General features: G+C 38.1%; 1 protein-coding gene across 1 annotated transcript; it reads right to left on the bottom strand.

The window, feature by feature from the left end:
• Positions 1 to 5226: 5226 nt before the first annotated feature.
• On the bottom strand, positions 5227 to 24034 carry LOC148555418 (uncharacterized). Its single transcript, XM_088490646.1, has 5 exons — positions 23792 to 24034; positions 23417 to 23664; positions 22912 to 23221; positions 21925 to 22140; positions 5227 to 5376 (listed from the first exon to the last, which is right to left on the bottom strand). Exons 1-5 carry the CDS (start codon positions 24032 to 24034, stop codon positions 5227 to 5229), a joined length of 1167 nt encoding a protein of 388 aa, XP_088346772.1.
• Positions 24035 to 24422: the final 388 nt, after the last annotated feature.

Genomic DNA, 24422 nt, shown 5'->3' with positions numbered 1-24422 from the left:
TTTATTATGTTTTCTCTTAGTTTCTAGAGAGAGAGAGTTAGGGTTTCTTAGTTTATTTTCTTGTAATTTCTATGTTTAATTCTTGTTTCTATTTACTTTTTCTTGTCATTTATTGTTATTGCTTCTTTACTCTTCTTCATTCCTCTTGTTATTTCCTTTATTTTGCCACTTTTATGTTATAAGCACTTTTTTGTTATTTTAATTCCAATTAATGCAAATTTATGTTTCAATGTCATTTAATGCTTTCTTTAGTTGTTATTGTCATTTTCTTGCTTTTGGTATTTTAGCATTTATTTTAATGTATTTTAATATTATTTTATTCTCATACACACCAAGTGTTTGATAAAATGCTTGGCTTAGTTTTTACTTAGTTTTTATTCACTATTGGCTTGGAATTATTGACTTTGGTGATCCTTGAGTCATTGATGTCCATTCTTGTTTGATACATTAGAGTAGTTAGTTGATTTGGTTTCCCTTGACTCTATGTGACCCCTTAGTGTTGACATAGGACTTAGGGATTGAAATCAACTATGCCTATTTGACTTATCTTCGATGTAAGGTTGACTAAGTAGGATTAACTCTTCATAATCATCATATGTTTGTGGTCAATGACTAAGATAGGTAGCCTTAGCCTTCAATTACTTGCCAAGAGGTTTCTTGCATTTTAAGTTTCCTTTTCTTGCATTTAATTGCTTTTACTTTTATTGCATTGACTTTTATTTGTTTTGATGTTTAATTTCTTGCATGTTTAATTTTCACACTCTTGGTTGAGAAATTGGATGTTTGAGTAGAATTGACTTGTGGATGTCCATTCTGCATTGTGTGGAATAATTAATTGATTTGGTTTCCATTGATGCTAGACTTTCACTAAGTAATTAGTGAGTTGGCTAGGACTTATGGATTGAAATCAATTATGGTTTTTTGACTAATTCTCAAGGAGGATTGATTGATTTGAATTGGTTCCACACAATCGCTATGTTTGTGGTCCACAACTAGGATAGGAATCCTAAACTCCCCAATTCTTACCAAGAGTCCTTTAATTGACTCCCCAATTCTTAACAAGAGTCCTTTAATTGCTTTCCTTTAATTTCTTGCATGCTTGTTTCAATTCCTTGCTATTTACATTTCTTGCTTGCTCTTGCTTTCATTCCCAATCCCCCATGCTTTCATGCTCTCTCTCATAGCTAATAATTGTACATTTCATTACAACTCCTAGAGAGGAACGACCTGGGAGCTAAATGCTCTCGGTTATTTTGTATTGTGACATTAGTATTTTATTTTGAGAATTCATTTTTGGTTTAGACTATGCTACCAATGAAGTGATGCTTGTCTTTGATTGATTCCAAACCATACAAGAATCCTCATTGTCAAATTTGGTGCCGTTGCTGGGGAGTTGCAATGGTGTTGTTAGTGGCTATTGTAAATATGTTAATATGTAAATAGCTTGCTTTTTGATTGTCTTTTGTTTTTGTCAATAGTTAGGATTGGGATCCTAGAGGACATTGGACATTCAAGCAATTGGTGGGGAAGTCAAGCATAAGCCACCATAGCAAAGGGCTCTCCCAATTGTCTAACTTAAAGACATTAAATAAACGTGTTTGGTAACATTGTTCTAACTCTTCTCTTTTGTACATATTTTGACTTATATGCTTTTTGTTATGCTTGGTTAGCTTAGAATTAGTTTTATTTTGAGTTTAGATATGTTAATTTTGATTTGGATCATGAATTTATGGGTTATTGCATGTTTTGGTGTTTGGTTTTGATTGAACTAAGGCTTGGTATCTTAGATTTTGAAAGAAAAAAAATTTTGCAAAACAGGGCATCTGAGCGTACGCATAAACCTGTGCGTGCGCACACCACTTCTATTTTCTACAACCTATGCGTGCGCACCAACCTGTGCACATGCACACGTATCATTTTGCTCTCTGTTCACAGCGCCAGCACGCCTTGTGTGCGCACTCAGCTGCTTTCTGTGACCTGTGCATGCGCACCCACTCGTGCGTACGCACACATACCCTTTTTCGCACCCTCTGTGTGGCCGCACAGACGTGTGCGTCCGCACGCCAACTTGCAACCACTCTAGTGGGAGCATTGGCACAGCATGTGCGCGTGAACCCCTGCCCCTTATGCTCTTGTGCACGCGCACGGACCTGTGTGTGTGTGCAGACATGATCCAACCCAAAAAAAAGTCTTCTGTGCGTGCGCACAGGTTTGTGCGCACGCACACTCCTTAATTCCTCTTCTGTTCGCAGCGCTCGCACCATGTCGTGCGCTCGCACACTCTCCCTTATTCCACCTTGTGTGCGTGCGCACACATACCTGTGCATACGCACGCCCCTATTTTCACCCATTATACTTCTTTTCTTCTCTTCTCTCTACTTCTTCTCTTCTTTTCCTTTCCACCCATCTCTTCTCTTGCTTTTGCCCTCTTTTCTTCTTGCTCTACTTTGTTTTGTTTGAATTTCATTTTTATTTTGGTAATTATATCAGTTTTTGTTTAGTTGTTTTTTAATTGAATAAATTGCAAGTGTTGATTGATGATTACTGGGTTGCCTCTTGCTTGAATTTAGTTTCAAGTTTGATAAATATGTGCACTGGACACTAACTCTTTGTTTAATTGCCTAATTGAATTGTGAGTTTGATTCATATGTTGTAGCTACCATATGCATTAGACTTTATCCTTGTTTGGCATCTTGAATTGTGCATTTTTACTTTAGTGAATTGAGTTGAGCTACTTACTCATCATGGTTCTTAAGTGAATATAATCACATAACAAGGTATTTGTTCCTTGTTAATGCTTTGCATTTTTTTGAGTTGACTTGACTTGATTCATATCAAGACATGCCACTTTTTGTAACAAACACCTTATACATGTGGTTATTTCCTTATTCCTAAGGGTGAATAAGTAGTCTCTTTTCATCAATGAATTGGTTGTTGTTGATTGTGCCATTTTTTTATTCACATTACACTTTCACTTGCACAATCTCACTATCCAATATGTTTTATACCCAATTCACTTTAGTTGTGGTTACCTAGATTGTTTGTGCCTTAAGTTTTGCTTATTTATTACTTGCAACCTAGGACTACTTAATTGAGGAACATGCTGTTTCCTTTGCTTTTCTGGTTCTTGTTTCACCCGATCAATGTGTTGTGTTCTAAATTGTGCGTGCATTTAGAATACATGCATTGCATTTTATCATACCACACATCTTACTTTTTCTCAATTATTGTTTATTTGTATACAAAGCAACCCGGAGTCCACAGAGCCCACCCGCTGAAGGTGGAGCCTCAAAGCCCTTTATCCCTCGGATTGTGTGCATACACGGAGGACCGTGCATTATTTAAGTATGGAGGAGGATTGCCAACTTCAAAGAGGGTAAAATTTCTTTGCATAGACACTTTGCAATACTCTTTTTTGTCCTTTTTCTTCAATTTTTGTAATTTTTGTTCTTGTTTGCATTTTATTTGGATTGTTTGTATATATATCTTTAATGCTTATAGTAATAGGATAGTAAATACTTATATGTAGCATGTTAGATTGAATAAGTTTGGTAAAACAACAAAGAATTTTCAAGAAATCCCTTTTTGGGCATTCCATTGATTAGATTTGAAACATGTTTTTGAACTTGCTTGAAGTAGCTTTTTATGGAACATAGAAAAGAGCTTGAACAAATTACCAAGTGAGATTTGAGCTTTAATTGTGTGTGGTTGCATATTTTCAATCACAATTTTTGTTCTTGTGTGATAAACTCCTTTTTTATGATTGTAATCTTAGATTTGCTTTAGTCTATATGTCCTATATTTGTTGTTTTAAATTGCATTTAGTATGATTGAGGCCATGTGCGCGTACGCGCCGATACTCGCACATGACCCATTTAAAGGCAAAATGCTGGGGGCGATTTCTGAGCTGCCCAGGCCCAAATCCAACTCATTTCTGAGTGTATTTCATGCAGAATTGAAGTCCAAGCAAAGAGGGAGCAATTAGTTAGTCAACATGAGCCTTTAGTTAGTTTTCTAGAGAGAGAAGTTCCCTCTTCTCTCTAGAATTAGGTTAGCATTAGGTTAAGTTGTCTTGAATCTTGAATTAATTACTTGATTTCATCTTGTTTCTTTTACAATTTCTCATTTCTACATCTTGACTTTCTTAGTTGTTAAGTTAATTTCCCATTTTGCTCTCTTTTATGTTGATGAACATTGTGGATCTAATTTCCTTTTAATGCAACTTTATGTTTCCATGTCTCTTCTATGTTTGTCTTCATTGATATTGTTGAGTTCTTGCTTATGTTAGTTATGGGTTTTCCTAATTTTAGCATTTTGTGATGTTTACTTTTATTGCACACTAGGTGTTTGATAGAATGTTTCCTTTAGTTTTTGAGTAGTTTTCTTTACTCTTGTCCTAGGCTAAGGGAATTAAGTGACCTTGAGTCATTGGGCTTCGTTGAATCGGTGATTTGAGAACCCTTGGTGATCAATTTGATATCCATTGACACTAACCCACTAATAATCTAATTAGTAGATAGGTTGGGACCTATGGGTTGATGTGATCAAGCCTATTTGATATACTTCAAGTATAGAAGTAAACTTAATGAGCTTGGTTCCTTATAATTATCAATATTTGAATGGTGGACAAGGATAGTGATCTCAATTACCTAAGTCTTAGCCAAGCGTTCCTTATCTTGCCTTTCCTTAATTGCTTGCTTGATTTTCCTTTTCTTGTTCCTCTTATAAATCAAAACCCCTTGCCCCTTCATAGCCAATAATTGACCACTTCATTGCAATTCTTTGTGAGACGACCTGAGGTTTAAATACTTCGGTTAATTTTTATTGGGGTTTGTACTTGTGACAAAACCAAATTTAATTTGATGTGAGGATTAACTATCGGTTTGGACTATACTAACAGCGGAAATATTTTGTGGAATTCCGAACTGGTAGAAATCCTTCGCGTCAATGAGAAACCCCCATCCAGGCACCGCTCTCGAGCTAGAGCAGCAATAGAGGCAGCTAGACCTTCATCTTCCATAGCAGCGGCAGGACCCTCTTCTTCAGCAGCAGCAGTAGCACCTTTACCACCACCACCAGCACCCAAGCCTACATATTTGATGGTACAGCACCTGTTTCGCTTCATGGAGCGCAGCGAGCGTCGTATCATATGACGTCTCGATCGCATAGACCAAATGTTTGTATCACAGGGTATTGAGCTACCCCTTCTCCCCGACTCTCCCACTTCTAATGAGGCGGATCATGAGGCGAATCACACGGAGAAGCATGTTGAGGAGTCGACTCAGCAGGAGGCACCTCTGCAGACACCGGGTACCCAGGACACTCAGCAGCATACCGAGGAGCCAACGCCCCAGTCTGAGATCCAGCAGGAGGCAGCTATAACTGATAAACCCATATTTCATGAGTTCTTTTGTGTTTAATTTGAGTGATTTATTCAATCCTCCACCTACTTATTCATATTAACTGCATGGTTTTACTTTCCCTTCCTTATTATGTCATATTGTGAAAAACATGTTTTTCTAAGCTTTAAAAATTAATTATTTTAATTACCTTCATTTCCATTCGATGCCGTGATTAGTGTGTTGAGTAGTTTCAGATTTTCTAAGGCAGAATGACTTAAAGGATGGAAAAGGAAACATACAAAAATGGAAGGAGAAAGCAAAACGGAGCTTTGAAGGAAACTGGTATTCACACGATCGCATGGACGATGCGATCGCGTGCCAGAAGCGAAGATGCAGCGACGCGGCCGCATGACTGACGTGACCGCGCGACATAAGCAGAACGCATACGACACGGACGCGACCGTGTGACAAGGAAAAGCTCCGAATGACGCGACCGCGTGACCCACGCGGACGCGTGACAGAGGCCACGTATCAGAATTTACAGAATACGCCCCCAGCGATTTCTGAAGCCCTTTTTGGCCCAGATCCAAGTACAGACAGCATAGACCAGAGGTTATAAAGTGTGGGAATGCACCCATTCAAAAGAGAGCTCGCATATTTTATTTTTCAATGATTTAGATTTAGTTGAGAGGGAGATCTTCTCCTCTCTCTCTTAGGATTTAGGATTTCTTCTCGCTTTGAGAGTGACTCTCAATCCAGGTTTTATATTTCTTTGTTCTAAACTTCCCTTTCACTTTATTTATTTATTTCAATATCTGAGTTGGCTATTTACCTTTATAATTGAATCTATGAATTCTTCCATGTTACAGACTGTTATTTGAATTAATGATAATTGAGGTATTTTCAGTTTATGATTGTTCTCTTTGATTTAAGTTACCATTGCTTCCCATATAAGGACATTTTTATTATTCCAGCAATTTTACTTTTTCCCCTTTTGGTCCTGGTTAAGAATTCAGTAACTCAACAGTTATTAAACTCAACATAATTGATAATCGTTATCTTGCTAATTGAGCTGAACTTAAGTAATCCCAACCTTTTCTTAGGAAATAAATAGGATTCAAAGGTCAATTTAATTAGTTCCTTGACTTTCCTTTGCCCTAGTACAGGTTGACCAAGTGGAGTTTAGATTCAACTTTCATTATAGTTGAGAGAGATAACTACGTTGGACCTCCAACTTCTCTTACCTTGCCAAAAGTCTGCTTTACAGTATTTATTTATTTTAATTGCCATTTACTTTACTTGTCATTTAAATTACTTGCTTTTCCTCTTCTAAACCCCGATTACAACCTTTATAGCCAATAATAAGAACATACCTCCTCACAGTTCCTTGAGAAGACGACCCGAGGTTTGAATACTCGGTTAACAATTTTTAAAGGGGTTTGCTACTTGTGACACCCAAAACGTTTGCACGAAGGGATTTTTGTCGGTTTAGAGACTATATCTACAACGTGACTATTTTTATGACATTCTTTACTGGCAAAAATCCTAACGTCAAAATGGCGCCGTTGCCGGGGAACTGCTAACGTGTGCCTTATTATTGGTTATTGTAAATATTTTCTTTTTGCTTGTTTATTTGTTTTTATTTTTATTTTTATTTTTTTGCTTTTTCAAGTTATTAGTTTTTATTTTAAAATTTTTTTATCTTATCTTATCTTATTTCAAAAATCAAATTTCAAAATTCAATATTTAAATTTCAATTTTTAAAATTTCAAAATTCAAAATTTAAAAAATTTAAAATTCAAAATTTCAATTTTCAGATTTCAAAATTTAATTTTCAAATTTAAAAATTTAAATAATCTTTTAATTTAAATTTGTTTTTTTTTTTTTTTAATTTTTATTTACTATCATGAGTTCTCACCCCCATCGCTACGAGTCTGGTTACAATTATGTTGCAGAAAGAAGAAATTACAATGAGAACAGGCATCAAGGTTGGAACAATCAAAGATGGGAAGAGCCACAAGGATTTGATCAACCCTCTTGGCAACAACCACCTCCAATGGATTATCAACAACCACCACCATATGCCTATAAACCCTTTCCTCAACATGACTTTGAACCACCACACTCACAAGCCAACTACAACCATTCACCTCCATATGACCCTAACCCTCAACCACCATACCAACTACCTTATGAGCCATATGAACCATATATAGAACCACCCCAATTCCAACCCAATTACTCACAAGAACCACCACTTCAATATTCACCATCTCCATATCCATCAATCCAAGAGCACTATGATCCTATTTATGAAAGCCAAGTGCATCAAGAGACAAAGGATCGTTTCAAGGAAACAGTGGATCGATTTCAGGCAACCATTCGTCAATTGGAACAAGCGATAAATCAATTAGCTTCCCGACGTTCGGACACTCAAGGAACCCTCATGGCTTCATGTGGGCAATCTAATGAAGAACGTAGCATGAATGAGATATTAGAAACTCCAGTGAACAGTACGGAGCATGACTTTGTACTGGAACAAGTGGAGGAAGCCGGAATTATTGAAGAAGAAGAAGTGGTTGAAGACTTAGGAGATGCAGAACCTCCATGGGAAAGTCCAGTCATAGAACCCCCTTTCAAGACGTTTGAAATTGATGCTGAGGAGGGTGTACAACCTCCAAGGCATATCACAGTTGAAGACTTGGAAGAGGTTGATCAAGAGATGGAGATTCAAGAAGAAGAAGCACAACCTCCCATGCCCTTGGAAGGCAATGAAGAGAAGATTGAATTGGAAGAAAGCTACCAAGAGGAAGAGGTTGAAATTGAAGAAGCTTGCAAAGAGGTGGTAATTATCAGAGAAAAGCACAAGGGAGTGGAGCTTGCAATTTCATTAAAAACACCTCCCCCTAAGTTGCCATCGTCCTTCACAACATTCAAGTGGGTAAAATTCATATCCCTTAGCTTTCTAATTCCACTTGAATATAGGCTACTAGAGACGGATGGTCAACTTAGAACTCTTTGTGGCATTAAGAGTAAGAGGAAGATGGTCAGTGGTAAGAACTGTCCTGCAAAGTTCATTATGGTTGGAAGCTTTAAGTTTAAACGCAAAGGTTGGTATAAAGCTCAACTGAATGGGTCTAGGAAGCTGTTTGGATGTCTCAGTGAGAATTCCGACTGTTCACCACCCAAGTGGAAAAATGATGATCAACAAGACGATGGGTGCAAAGGCAAGGTCTGGGACCCTGGAATTCAATCTAGAAATCAACACTCTTGGGGCCTTGTCACTTGCTTTAACTTTCTGGAAGGCTTTCTGCGCCTAGTTTGGGATCCCGGAGGCCATTGGAATCACAAACATTGGTGGAGATTCCTAGATGAGTTCAAGCACAAGCCACCATAACAGGGAGCTCACCAAATGTCCAACTTAAGGACTTTAACTAAAAGTGCTAGGTGGGAGACAACCCACCATGGTATGATCGTTCCTTTTTCATTTTTATTTAGTTTTATTTGTTTTCGAGTTTTATTTTATTTTATTATATTGAACCTGGAGTTTTGCATCACATTCATATTAACACTGCATTCTGCATTTTTTTTAGATATAAAAAAAAAAGAGAAGCACGCAAGCGACGCGGCAGCATCGCTGACACGTCCGCGTCATGTGGAAAAAATGGCTCCCACTCGACCGCGTCACTCACGTGGCCGCGTGACTTGAAAATCGACGTACGAAGGGTGCACGACCGAAATTTGTGTGAGAGTGGTGCTGGACTGGTGCTGATCGCACACGCCTTACCACGCGGACGCATGGCTCACGCGTCCGCGTCATATCCTCATAATGGCCACTCATGCGATGGCATGCCCCACGCGATTGCGTCACCCTGGATTTTGGCAATACTCAGTTTCGAACAGAGAGTTGTGCGAGCGCGAGGCTGCACTCGCGCCAATCGCACAAATCAGGCCACGCGTCCGCATGCCCCACGCGTCCGCGTCGCCTGACCTTATTGCGCACCACGCGACCGCGTCACCAGCGGCGCACAGAATATCCAGATCAGCCAATTTTCTTATCTTTTCTTCTCTAAATCCTAATTTTTCTACCTTTTCTTCTTCTTTCTCTCTCCCTTCTTACTTTCTTACTTCATCTTTTTAACTTCTCATTCTTCTTCTCTTTTATTTTATTTAATTTATTTGCATACTTTCATTCATTGCATTTTAATTTTGTGCATATTTTAATTTTTATTTTTCTTTTCTAAAATTATTATTTTACCATTGGTGTTAAATGCTCTTATTCAACTATTGCATCTTGAATTATTTTGGTACTTCATGACTTGTTTTATTCTAATTGGGTATTATTATTCATAACTCAATGCTAATTTTTATAATACTAATATTCCTTTTGCATTGATATGTACTTCCACTATTTTGCATTACCCACATCCTCTTTCCCTATTATTTCAAATCTTGCACCACTGGCATGCCATGGCTTCTATTATTTTCTCACGTACATGTTGTAGCTACCATGTAAATGAGACCCTTATCATTTGGCATTAACCCAACCATACTTCATTTATTTTCTTATTTTTTATTTCTGGGTTACTTTTCTTCCCTTTTTTCTTTCAGGATGGCCACCCGGAAGAGAACCAGAAGACGTTTACATGGGTAGACAAGACAAGTCCACCTGCACAATCTTTGGAGAAAAGCATTAGTTGGAAGAACCCGTCCACTTGCACGTCTTAGCATGCACCGAGGACGGTGCAATCTTTAAGTGTGGGGAGGTCGATACCGATGTCCATGGGTTAGTATTTTCTTATCAACACCGATATTTTATTCTCCTTGTTAGTTGTTGCATTTGCATATTTGATTGCATATTTATTTGATTTTGTGCATTTAGTTACTACTTGGTTAAAGTAATAAATTTCTTTTTAAGACCCTATTTTTGAAAAATTTCACTAATTTAAATTGAAAAATTTTTGTGTTAAATTTGTTTGAAGTTGTATTTGGAACATGGTTTTTGAGCCAAAGAACACACAACTTGTGAGATTTTGAGCTTATTTACATGGTTACATTATTTAACCATAAATTTTTATTCCTGTGTGTTTCCTTCTCTATGATTGTAATCTATATTTTGTTCCAATCTATATGTCCATTATTTAGTGTATTTACATGCTTGCATATGATTGAGGCCATTGTTTGATTTTAGCTCACTTATCCCAAATAAGCCTACCCTTTAAATCACCCTTGACAGCCACTTTGAGCCTTTTAATCCCCATTTGTTGTATATTTTACCACATCACTAGCCTTAAGCGGAAAACAAATTAATTATCCCAATTGAATCTTTGGTTAGCTTAAGATAGTGTGTTAATTAAGTGTGGGGAAATTGTGGGAACATGGGTTAATAAGGGAATGTAACATGTTTCTAATTTATTTGAATATTGGGAATTTGGGAACCTACTCATGAAAAACCAAAATAGAAAAATAATAGAAAATCCATGTGCATTGATAAGTTATGTTTATTTCTCTACAAAAAAAAGAGAAAAAAAAGAAAGAAAAGAAAAAAATCAAAAAATATTCAATAAATAAGTAAATAAATAAGGGGACAAATTTACCCCAATGCTAAGTTAATAAAAAGATCAATGCACATGTGATAAAAGTAAAGAAATATCAAAATTTTGGTACATGAGTATGGGAATAATACAAAAGTGGGAATTATGGGTAGCTAGGCATGAATTTAAAAGTACATAGAGTATATGTATATTAGGTGAGAGCTTAGGATAATTAAAGATTCATATTATAGCTCACTTGGCCATACATATATCCTTTACCTTTACCTCAGCCCCATTACAACCCTGAAAAGACCTCATGATGTTTGCATTGGTACATTACATATTTGTTGATTGGTTAGATGAAGAACAAAGTTTTAGAAAGCATGACTAGAAAAGAGTAGAGTGATTGACCCTAGACACTTGAGAGTTAGAGTGATATACACTACCAGTAAGGGTTCAGTGCTTAATTCTATGTTCTCTGCTTTCATGAGCTATCTTCTTACAAGTTTACTTGTCTTTTATTGTATAATTTGAATTAGTGAAATCTGATTTATGTATATTCTTGGAGAGCTTATTTACTTTTAACCAAGTAGGTAGAATCATTTTGCATGTAGTTGCATTCATATAGATAGGTTGCATTTCATACATTCTACCATTCCTCTTCATTCTTTATAGCTTCTCTTGAGCTTAGCATGAGGACATGCTAATGTTTAAGTGTGGGGAGGTTGATAAACCACTATTTTATGGTTTATCTTGTGCTCAATTGAGTGGTTTTTATTAAATCTTTACCCACTTATTCATAATATTTGCATGGTTTTATATTTCCTTCCTAATTTTATTCTATAATTGAAAAATTGCTTCCCAACCCTTTTAATTACCAAAATTTAATTTTCCCTTATCACCATTTGATGCCTTGATATGTGTGTTAAGTGTTTTTAGAGATTACAGGACAGGAATGGCTTGGAGGATGGAAAGGAAGCATGCAAAAGTGGAAGGAATACAAGAAGTTAGAGAAATTGCTAAGCTGTCCAGCCTGACCTCTTCGCACTCAAACAACTATAACTTTAGCTACAGAGGTCCAAATGATGCAGTTCCAGTTGCGTTGGAAAGCTAACGTCCGGGGCTTCGATTTGATATATAATATGCCATAGTTGCCCTGATGCTAGGCGATGCGATTGCGTGCTCCATGTGGCCGCGTCGCAGTGACGAAAATCAGCATGTTTGAATTCGCAACCAGCGAATTCTGGGCTGTTTCTAACCCAGTTTGCAGCCCAGAAAACACAGATTAGAGGCTATAAAGTGGGAGAATACATCCATTCATGGGGAGGCTTTCACATTCACAATTTTAGGAGTAGATGTAGTTTTTAGAGAGAGAGGTTCTCTCCTCTCTCTTAGGATTAGGATTTAGGACTTTTCTTAGTTTTAGGAGTGACTCTCAATCCCAGGTTCAATATTCTTTTTATTTATTTTCTCAATTTAATTTATGAACTCTTTATATTTAGATTGATTTTCTATTATTAATGCAATTTGAAGTATTTTCAGATTTAATTTTGCTTTGCTTTATTTATAAATGCTTTTAATTCAATTTAGATATTCTTCCCTTTGGCTTTGGTTAAGTGATTGGTAACGCTTGAGCTGTCAATTAAAACAGTGGTTGAAATTGGGAGTTGCTCCAATAACTCTAGTCTTTCCATAGGAATTGACTAGGACCTGAGGATTAAGCTAATTAATCCACTTGATTTACCTTCATAGTTAGAGGTTAACAAAGTGAGATTAAAATCCAATTTTCATCACAATTGATAAGGATAGGACTTCCAGTTCTAATACCTTGCCAAGAGTTTATTTTATCTATTTATTTTATTTTTCTTATCATTTAACATACTACCTCCTTACTTTCAAAACCCCTGTTTACAAGACTCATAACCAATAATAAGAACACCTCCCTGCAATTCCTTGAGAAGATGACCCGAGGTTTGAATGCTTTGGTTATCAATTCATTTAGGGGTTTGTTACTTGTGACATCCAAAACGTTTGTATGAAAGGACTTTTGAAGGTTTAGAAACTATACTTGCAACGAGGATTGATGCGCATAAACTAGTTATGCCACGATTTAGGAAATTGCACGATCGGCAAAATTCCTTCCGGCAAGTGCACCGGTTATCGTCAAGTAAAAACTCACAATAGAGTGAGGTCGAATCCCACAAGGATTGGTTGAATGAGCAATTCGGATTAGAAGTGTGTCTAGTTGAGCGGAATCAAGAATTAGATGAGAATTGCGGAATGTAAAATTGGCGGGAAACGTAAATGACAAGAAATTGAAATGGCGGAATCTTAAATTGCATGAATTAAAGAGCAGAAGCTAAATTGCTGAAATTAAAAGGGAATGGGGGTGATTGCATGAATTGAGTTGCAGAATGTAAAGAGAAAGTGGAAATCAGAAATGGGGAATTCATTGGGTGTTAGGAGATATTGAGATCTCCGAATCAAAACATTTTTATTCCTTCCTCAACCAATGCATTCATTGAATTTTGCTTGGCAATCTTATATGATTGGATCCCAATCCCTTGGCTCACCAATTCTCTCTAAAAACGAACAAATTCCCAATCCCTTGGTTTAAATGTTCATAAGAAGAGATGATGCTCGATCACTGATTATACCACACAGTTTCATGAACCACAATTTGGTAGGATTACATGTCACAATATCCATCCAAACCCCAATCCAATTCACTGTGAGAAAGCTTCTCTAGCATGAATCCTCCATTCCTTTCCCAAGGTTCCGAAGGATTCCAATTATGGGTAGTTTCTTTCCCAAGACAACTACCCAATGGAATTAGATCGAGAAGCTTTCTAACAAAAATCAAGAGAAAAGATTGAAGAAGAAGATAAAACTATTATTGATTCATTGAATTACAATAGAGCTCCCTAACCCAATGAAAGGGGTTTAGTGAGTCATCGCTCTGAATTCAATTACAAAACTAAAAGAAAAATCCAAAGTTCTCCGTGTGTCCAAACTTCCCCCTCAGGGGCTGGATTCCCCCTCAATCCCCCGTGTCTCAAATGCAGAAACTAAGGCCTTTAAATAGGCTCCCTAAATTACAAAATGAAAATGAAATTCAAAGCAAATTACAATCAAATGAAAATAAACTATTCTAGATGATTCTTGTGGCCTTGATTTGGTGTTGTTGATGGGCCTTGCTTGCTTGAAGGGTAGAGTGACATAATTGATCCAAAAAGGATAATGATCCATTAAACTACACTCAAACGTTGCACCCCCCTTTCTTGAGTCGTCACTTTGTTCTCTTGTCAACCTTGCCAATTTGATGCCAAATATAGACTATTATACCTCGTTGGAAAGCTATGGATGTCAGCTTTCTAACGCAACTGGAAGCACCGCAATTGCATTTCTATAGCTCAAGTTATGCTTGATTGAAGGTGACAAGGTTGCTGGTTGGTTTGACAGCGTTTAAGCCAACGTTTAAGTCACTTAAACGTGCTCGAAAATGCCAATTTTGGGAGCTCAGTTGCATTGTCCACCCCATACTTCTATACATCGTTGGAAAGCTCTGGATATCTACTTTCCAATGCAACTGGAAGCGCATCATTTGGAGTTCTACAACTCGAGTTATACTCCATGGAAGGTGAAGAGGTCAGCTGGCCTGATTGCATGTTGGTACTATGCTCTTCTATGCACATTAAGGGGCTGTTTTCTCCCTCAATTTTTAGTATCCACCATGCATGCCATATATGCTTGGAAAGCTCTAGATGTCTTCTTTCCAATGCATTTTGAATCACCTCATTTGGAGTTTTGTAGCTCAAGTTATTTATGTTTGAAGAAGGCATGGTCAAGCTGTTCCATATAACACGTTTAAGCTCCAGTTTAAGCTTAAACTGGAGCTTAAACGCTGGCACTCCCTGGAGGCACAAGCTCGAGCACGTTTGAGCTTCAGTTTAAGGTTAAACTGAAGCTTAAACGTGGAAATGAGAAAGCAACCCTGGAGGAGAAAAAATAGTCGAACACGTTTAAGCTCCAGTTTAAGGTTAAACTGGAGCTTAAACGTGGAAATGCTCCCTGGTGCATTTCTAATTCTGGCGTTTAACTTCCAGTTTAAGGTTAAACTGGAGGTTAAACGCCACTTTCAGCATTTCCTTAGCTCTCATGGTTTTGGCGTTTAAGCTCCAGTTTAAGCTTAAACTGGAACTTAAACTCCACATGTGATATTCAAGCTTCCTTTATTGATTTTGTTGCTTCCTTGCCTAGCCTCTTCTTCCCTGAAATCATCCAAACAACTGCATCAAAGTCTTGCAAAATTTCATGAGAAATCTTTCATTCATAGCATTCAAGGAATATAACTAAAAACTCATGGAATTTGCATCAAAATCTTCATGTTTGAATGATTTAAGACAAGCATGACTATTTGGCCCAAATGATTACTTAAGGCTCAAGAAAATGCATAAAACAACTAAAAATAACAGAAAAATGCTAGTGAAACTAGCCTAAGATGCCTTGGCGTCAAGGATTTATCCGCAAATTTTTAGACCACGCAAAAGTTCTTCTCATCAAGTATACTCCAGGGAAGATGTCTCTTGATGAGAGGAACATGAATCATTGAAGTTCCCTTCCCAGCCACGGTTTGTGTAACTGTCATCACAGTATGAGTCACTTTGTGGCTCTGGGAGGTGTTCATGCTCTTTCATTCCTTGGTGATACTCCCATCCACCATGAGGATAATGATATGAATCATTTTATGGTGGTGGTTGGTATCCCATATGATTCTCTTGCTCATCTTGTGGTTCTGAAGTATATCTCCATGAATTGGAGTGCTCATGATCTGTAATGTGTTGGTGATATTTCCAGCCACCATTAGAAATTGGTGATGGTGGGTGATATCCCATAAAATTTGTTTGATCATAAGATGAGTTGAACTCCATTTGAATTTTGTAAAACACAACACCATTGAAAATTGAAATTCATGTGACAGAAAAAAAAATTTCTTAGTGAGGCAATAACTCAAACACCTTGGTGTTAATAGAAAACAAAAAGAAAATGCTTAATCTAGACTTCTCACCCACTTAATCATTGTTGATCTAAATCAATCCCCAAAAACGGCGCAAAAAACTTGATGGGTTGGAATCGGATTCCCACACCAAAACTCACCGGCAAGTGAACCGGGTCGCATCAAGTAGTAAAACTCACTTAGAGTGAGGTCGATCCCACAGGAATTGATGGATCAAGTAACTTTAGTGGGTGATTAGTTTAGTCAAGCTAACATTGGTGAATTGAAGTGAAATTGAAGCAACAGAATGTAAAGAGCAATGAATTGTAAATTGCAGAAAGTAAAGTGGACAGAAGCTTAAAGAGCAAGAAATGTAAATTGACAGAATCTTAAATGACAAGAAGTATAAATTAGCAGAATGTAGATTGGACAAGAACAAGAAAAGTAAATTGCAACAAAATGTAAAGGGGGTTGGGTGCTGAAAATTAAAGAGACAGTAAATCAGAACTCAGAACAAGAAATTTGAATTGCAGGAAAATTAAATTCAGATCACAGCAAGCTCAAACGTAAATTAGCAAGGAGGTAGAGAATTTAAATTACATAGAAAGCAGACTCAGCTCAAGCAAATTGTAAAAGTGCAAAAAAGGAATTGCAGAAGAGAAAATTGTAGAGATTGAAAGTGTATAAGCGAAATTGCATTGGAAAGAAAATGAAGCAGAGAAGAAAAGAGAACCCAGATCTGATTTCCAATTCTCAAATTCAAACAGGAAAATTAAAAGAGAGTTCTGTACTCTACTCTTACTCCTACTGCTCTCTAATGGAGCCAGCCTCCTTACAAAAATGAAAATGATGCCATATATAGGCTTTTTACAAAATTCAAAATGAAATTGAAATTGAAAACAAATTACAATTAAATGAAATTCCTTATCTAACTATTCTTGTGCCTTTGAGTGATGTCAATGAGTTCTGCTTGCTTTGAGGCTTCAATGGGCTTGAATTAATTGAGTCAGATTGCACTTATGGTTGGCTTTTCAAATTGGTGAAGAAGTGAATCCAAGATGGCTTTTTAATTGAAATTGGACCAGGGGCTAGCTCCCAGAGGAGCGCTCGGTTAAGTGAGCAAACGTAGCGCTCACCGGCCTTGTCCCAGGCTTCGAACCAGGCTTCAGTTGTAGCGCTCCGTTGGTGATTTTAACGAGCGCTCAATGGTTTTGTGTGTCTTCCAATTTTTGTCTCGTGCCAAGCCCATTTCCTTGTGCATGGTAGCGCTCAGTGAGGTAAGGAAACGGAACGCCCCTTGCTTCCTCTTGTCTCCCTCTTCGAATCTTAGCTCTCCCATTTTGAGCCAATTTTCTGATGCTTTTCTTTGTGCCAAGCCCGAAAATGTTAAAAACATTTAACGTAGCGCTCCGTTAACATTCATTGTATTGAACGCTACGTTCAATTGCTTTGAGCGTTGCTCACTGTGTGAGCCTTGGTTCATTTATTCATTTCATGCATGCATTACGTATTAATGATTTAATGCTTCGTGCATTCATTCATTTGGCATTAATGGTTTAATGTTTCATGCATGCATGCTTGCATTTTAATTAATAAAGCTAATGCATTAACGTTGAAGTTTTTTTTGCCAATGCATTTACTTTAATTAATAATGCATTACTTGCATGCTTGCATTGCTTTATTAGTAATGCCAAGTAACGTTCTTTCATTCTTAGCATAATGCATGCATGCTTTAATTCATGAAAATGCATGCATAAGGCATTAACTAAATGCCACGGTTTCATGGTCATGGCCACGCTTTTAAAAGTATAGCTTAAGGTTCCAAGCGTGCTCAAACTTCAAAGTGTGCCCCAAAATCCTTCTTTTCTCCTTTTGAACTGATTTTGTGCTATTTTGCTTCTTTTTCTACTTATTTCCTACAAAATTTATAAAATCAAATGATCAAGGAAATATACCATTTAAGCACAAAAGAATGCAATATTTAAGCACAAAAGAATGCAATATTTAAGCACTAATCATCAATTTCTTGTATGAAAAAGCAGAGAAAAACATGACATGATGACATGTCATCAGCGCGGCGAAGGTCGCACGTGATTTTTAAAGAAGAACTCGTGCTTGGCGATTTTGGAGGGTTTCTAGCCCCATTTGGAGCTGAGTTTTTGGCGGGAAAAGGCTAAATAAACCAAGGAATGAAGGGGAACACATCATTACTTCACACATACACACTTTAGATCTAGTTTTAGTTTAGTTTTATAGAGAGAAGCTCTCACTTCTCTCTAGGATTAGGATTAGGATTATGTTTAGGTCAATAATCTTAGATCTAGGTTTAATTCATGCTTTGATTTACTTTTCCTTTACAATCTCTTGTTTCTCTACTCTTCCTCTCTCTAATTTTGTATTTCATTCTTGTAATTTCTATACTTTGTTGTTGATGCACTATTTCTTCTTCTATTTCCTTTCAATTCAATTTGAGGTAATTCATGATAATTGTGTTTCTCTTGATTGTTGTTATTAATTCCTTGCAATAATTGTTGTTAGATTCTATTCTTGTTGTTAATTTACTATGCTTTCCTTTTGTGCCTTCCAAGTGTTTGATAAAATGCTTGGTTGGATTTTAGAGTAGAATTTTATGCTCTTGGCTTGGGAAGGTAACTTAGGAACTCTTGAGTTGCTAATGTCCAAGTGATTGATGACTGGGAGCCATTAACTCTAGTCCTCACTAATTGAATTGGTGGAGAGCTAGGACTTATGGACTTGGATTGATATAACTCACTTGACTTTCCTTTACTACTAGTTAGAAGATGACTTAGTAGGATTGATCCTTGCCAATTCTCATGTTGTGGTTAGTGATAGGGATAGAGATCCTTGACCACCAAACCTTGCCAAGACCTTTGTAGCTATTAGTATACTGCCTTGCCATTTATATTTCTTGTCTAATATCTCAAAAACCCCAAACATACCTCATAACCAATAACAAGACACTTTATCGCAATTCCTAGGGAGAACGACCCGAGGTTTAAATACTTCGGTTTATAATTTTAGGGGTTTATACTTGTGACAAACAAATTTTTGTATCAAAGGATTATTGCTTGGTTTAGAAACTATACTTGCAACGAGAATTCATTCGTGAATTTCTATGCCATCAATAATTCAATCATCAGTCCCATCCGGCACTGGCAAAACCTTAAGTATCCTCTGAATGGCTTCCTCCGATATGGGGACTCACTTCCGGCGTACAAAAATCGATTGAAGAAAAGGTGAGTGATAGTTGGAGTAGAACTCCACCACCCAAGAAAGATCAGCTTCCTGCGGTCTCCAATTGAGAAATCCTCATTGTCGCTGCTCGATGCGGGGTATGACAAACTGAACAAGGTGCTCCAGGGGAGCGAGGAGATGTTCAGAGTGATAATTCCTTTCAACCAAAACTGGGAACTTGAACTCACAAAAGCGATTGGTGAATCTTATGGAGTCTTTCGCATGGTTGCCCTTCTCTTCCTCATTGATATGAATGACCCTTTTCACCCTCTTGGAGGGAGGATCAACTTTTGGTACAGGACGCACCTTGGTAGTTGTTCTTTAGGGTGCCCTCTTTGTAGGAGGCTTTTTCGAAGCCTTCTCCTTGCCCTTTTTGATGGCCATCCTGAAAAAGGAAGGAAAAGAGAAAACATTAAACTCAAAGAAACAACAATTAATTAACAACATGCAAGCGAGAAATAATGCCACAAAGAAATAAAGCGTCTTGAAGACATGACAGTTGCAAGATGTAAGCAAGACAAAAATTTAATCATGGGGCATATCACTAGCATGAGATGCAAGAGTGAGAGAAGCATGCAAGTGTAAAGCATGAGAGGCGTGGGATCAAGCATCAATAGCAACAATAAGTAACACATGCAAGAGAGGAACTAAACACAAGAAAACCATCCTCCTAGTCTAACTCCAGACAATGAAGCATGCAAATGGGATAAAGTGGAGTTAGAGAAAGTGGAATCACAAATCTTGCAATATGGTACAAAGAAGCAAGTCATAGGTAGTGAGCACATAGATGGTAAAGATGAAGCAAAATAGGCTCAATGCACATGAAGAATAGCAAGTGTAATGAGAAAGAAGCACTAAATTGAAAGTATCATGTCAAAATGAACTAAAATATCATTGGTGCTTTTAAACAAACACTTGGTGTGTAACTTCCAAACAATAAGCAAGTTGAAGAAAAGTTCAAAAATGTAATACCCAAAATGAAAACCAATCACCAAAACAACACCACATAACACAAATAAGGCAAGAAATATCAAAATAACCTACCAATGCAAGAAATATAATGAAGTTCAACACCCATGGAAGGATGTAAAAAGGAAGAAAAGAAATAAAAATGAAATATAAACAACAAAATCAAAATACAACTAAGAATAAGGAAAATAGAGTAAAGCAATGCAATTAAAAAGAGAAAATTTTAAAAAGTAAAAGAGAGGGAAGATAAGTAAGACCTTGAAAGGAGAGAGAAGGTAAGGTTGGGTGTAAATGAGAGTAGGAGAAGAGAGAGGAGAGAGAAAATGTAGGACCGCCGGAGGTGGTGGTCACCGGTGGTGGTGGGCGGAGAAGAGGAGGTAAGGAGGAAGAAGAAGAGAGGAAGAAGGAATAGAAGAAAAGAAATGAAGAAAAGAATCGAAGAAATGGAGAAAACACGGGCTCTGCACATTTAGTTGTGTCGGCAAGGTGACGCGTACGCGTCATCCACGCCCACGCGTGGATGGTGAAAAGAGCGACGACACGTACGCGTCGCCTACGCGTATGCGTGGGGAGCAATTGTACTCCACACCCAAAATTTGCACAAAAACGGCGCAACTCTCTGGTTTTTGTACCAGGAGTTCCAAAATCAGCAACTGACGCGTACGAGTTGCCTACGCTTACGCGTGGGTGAGAAAAAAAATCCAACGACGCGTAGGCGTCATATGACGTGCACGCGTAGGGAGGATTTGTACTTCTGGCACTCCTCCCGCACAATTCCAGTGCAACTCTCTTATTTTTGTACCAGGAGTTGTGGAACGCAATCGACGCGTACGCGTCACGGACACTTACGCGTGGGGCAACCCCTTTTTTTTCATAAACATGAGGAAAGGCAATTATAACACAATCTTGGCAGTCATTCAAGCTAGATAGTTCAAAAACACTCAAAATTTCATGCAATACTCAAAATTAAGCATTTTCTTCAACATTACCAATTCAATCAAAACAAGATCAATGAAATCCTCATGAAGATTCTAACAAGCTCAATAAAATCAAACAACATCAAATATACTCAGACAAACTCACAAAATCTCACAATCATAAAATCAAACAAAGGCTCTAGAACTATATGCAAGAAATTATGTACAAGTAGGATCATACCATGGTGGGTGTCTCCCACCTAGCACTTTTCTTTAATGTCTTTAAGTTGGACGGTCATGAGCTTAAGATTCTCCTCCTTTGGGTGCATCTTCAAGAAGGAACACCTCCACTTCCCTTGGTGACTTATAACCATGATATTTATTTAGCCTGTGACCGTTCACTTTGAATGTTGCACCACTTTGAGGGTGGAATAGCTCGACCACACCATAGGGCTTCACTTCCTTCACTTTAAAGGGACCATCCCACCTTGAACGGAGCTTTCCGGGCATGAATCTGAGTTTTGAGTTGTATAGAAGAACTTCATCACCCTCTTGGAAATATTTCTTGCAGATATGGTGATCATGGAATGCCTTAGTTTTCTCCTTATAAATCCTTGCATTCTCGTAGGCCTCCATCCTAAGACATTCGAGTTCTTCTAGTTGCAATTTTCTTGTGTTGCCCGCCTTGGTGAAATCCATGTTGCATTGCTTGACCGCCCAATAGGCCTTATGTTCAATTTCAACCAGGAGGTAGCACGCCTTCCTATAGACAATTCGAAAGGGACTCATCCCTAGCAGAGTCTTGTAGGCTGTCCGATATGGCATAATGCATCACCCAATCGAGTGCTCTAGTCTTTCCATTGTGAATTCACCACTTTTTCCAAAACCCGCTTTATTTCTCGGTTGGATACCTCCGCTTGCCCATTAGTTTGGGGGTGGTAAACGGTTGCAACCTTGTGTAGTACTCCGTATCGCTTGAGTAGTGCTTCTACCTTCCTGTTGCAAAAGTGAGTACCTTGGTCGCTCACGATTGCTCGTGGTGACCCATAGCGGCATACAATATTGTTTCTAATGAAAGAAACCACAGTATTAGCATCATCAAGGCGGGTAGGTATCGCTTCCACCCACTTTGATACGTAATCAATTGCCAACAAAATGTAAAGATATCCACTTGAGTTAGAAAATGGCCCCATAAAGTCTATGCCTTATACATCAAAGATTTCACAAAACAACATTGGTTGTTGAGCCATTTCATCCCTTTGAGATGCATTTCCTGACTTTTGACATTGGTGACATGACACACAAAATTGGTTAGCATCCTTGAACAATGTCAGCCACCAGAATCCACAATCCAAAACTTTTTTAGCCGTCCGTTGTGGGCTAAAGTGGCCACCACACTCGGATGAATGACAAGATTCAAGAATAGGTTGAAATTCAGATTCCGGGACGCATCTATGGATCACCTAGTCTACTCCCCGTTTCCACAAGTGAGGGTCATCCCAAATGTAATACTTGGAATCACTCCTCAACTTGTCTCTTTGATGTTTTGAAAAGTTGAGAAGGAAGATATTGGCAACCAAGTAATTCGCCAAAAGTGCAAACCAAGGAGAGCTATTCGCAATAGCATGCAAACCATCCAAAGGAAATGAGTCGTCAATTGGAAATGAGTCATACTTAAGATTTTCAAAGTGGCTCAGATCGTCTGCAACTAAATTTTGTGACCCACTTCGATCCCTAATCTCAACATCAAACTCTTGCAAGAGCAAGATCCAACGTATGAGCCTAGGTTTTGACTCATTCTTTGTCAACAAATATTTAAGGGCTGCATGATCCGTATACACCACTATTTTGGAGCCTAGCAAATAAAATCTAAATCTATCCAATGCATGAACAATTACTAGAAGCTCTTTTTCCGTAGTGGTGTAATTAGATTGCACCGCATCCAATGTCTTTGAGGAATAAGCAACAATGTAAGGGAGCTTACCATCGCGCTGTGTAAGTGCGGCACCTACGGCATGATTTGACGCGTCACACATGATTTCGAATAGATGCTTCCAGTCAGGGCCCCTCACAATTAGTGCCGTGGTAAGAGCTCTCCTCAATTCCTCAAATGCTTCCGCACAAGCACTATCAAACTCAAAGTCTACGTCCTTTTGTAGCAGGCACGATAACGGCAATGCAATCTTGCTAAAATTCTTCATGAAGCTTCTATAGAATCATGCATGCCCCAAAAAGGAACGAACCTCCCTCACAGAAGATGGGTGAGATAAACTGGTAATGACATCAACCTTGGCCGGATCCACAGAAATGCCCTTATCAGAAACTAAGTGTCCTAACACTATGCCTTGTCTCACCATGAAGTGACATTTTTCGAAATTGAAGACAAGGTTAGTGTCAACACACCTCTCTAGGACTTTAGCCAAGTTCTCTAAACATCTATCAAAAGAAGTCCCATATACACTGAAATCGTCTATAAAGACTTCCAGACAACTGTCTATGAGATCAGAAAAGACACTAGTCATGGATCGCTGAAAAGTGGTGGGTGCATTGCATAACCCAAATGGCATCTTTTTGTAAGCAAAGGTTCCAAAGGGACAAGTAAAAGGTGGTCTTTTCCTGATCCTCAGAAGCAATATGTATCTGGAAGAATCCTGTAAAACCATCAAGAAACCAATAATGAGATTTACCTGCAAGTCGGTCTAACATCTGGTCAATGAATGGCAAGGGGTAATGATTTTTTCTTGTTGCGGCATTCAGCTTCCTATAATCAATGCATACCCGCCAAGCATTTTGCACCCTTGTTGTGACCATCATCTTTCTTGACAGCAGTGATTCCTGATTTCTTTGGAACAACTTGAACCGGGTCACCCACTCACTATCGGAAATCGGGTAAATAATACCTGCATCAAGCAACCTTGTGACTTCCTTTTTCACCACATCAAGAATGGTAGGATTAAGTCTTCTTTGGTGTTGTCTAACTCGCCGAGCACCCTCTTGAAGGAAGATGCGATGCATACACATACGGGGTCAATCCCCACAATGTCAGCCAAGCTCCAACCGATTGCTTTCTTGTGCTTCCTTAGGACCTCTAGGAGCTTTTTGGCTAGAGAGCTTACTAGCAATGATTACCGAAAACCTTTGGTTGTCCTCAAGGAATGCATATTTCAAGTGAGAAGGTAGAGGCTTCAATTCGGTTTTCTCTTCAAGTTGAGATCCTTTTTCACCAAGATCATGAAGCTCATCCTCATCGGTTTTCTCTTATTTATCCTCATGTTTATCCTTCCCTTCAATAACAGGATAGCACAACCTGTTGCAATCTTCTCTTTGTATCTCCGCTACTACCTCATCAATCACATCACAACGGAGGACGGAGTACTCTTCGGGTGGATGTCTCATGGCCTCTTCCAAG

This window comes from Arachis ipaensis, chromosome B6, assembly GCF_059453495.1.
Source record: "Arachis ipaensis isolate K30076 ecotype BB chromosome B6, ASM5945349v1, whole genome shotgun sequence".
NCBI lineage: Eukaryota > Viridiplantae > Streptophyta > Magnoliopsida > Fabales > Fabaceae > Arachis > Arachis ipaensis.
Note: the sequence above shows the minus strand (reverse complement) of the source record. Positions and strands in the feature narration are given on the sequence as shown.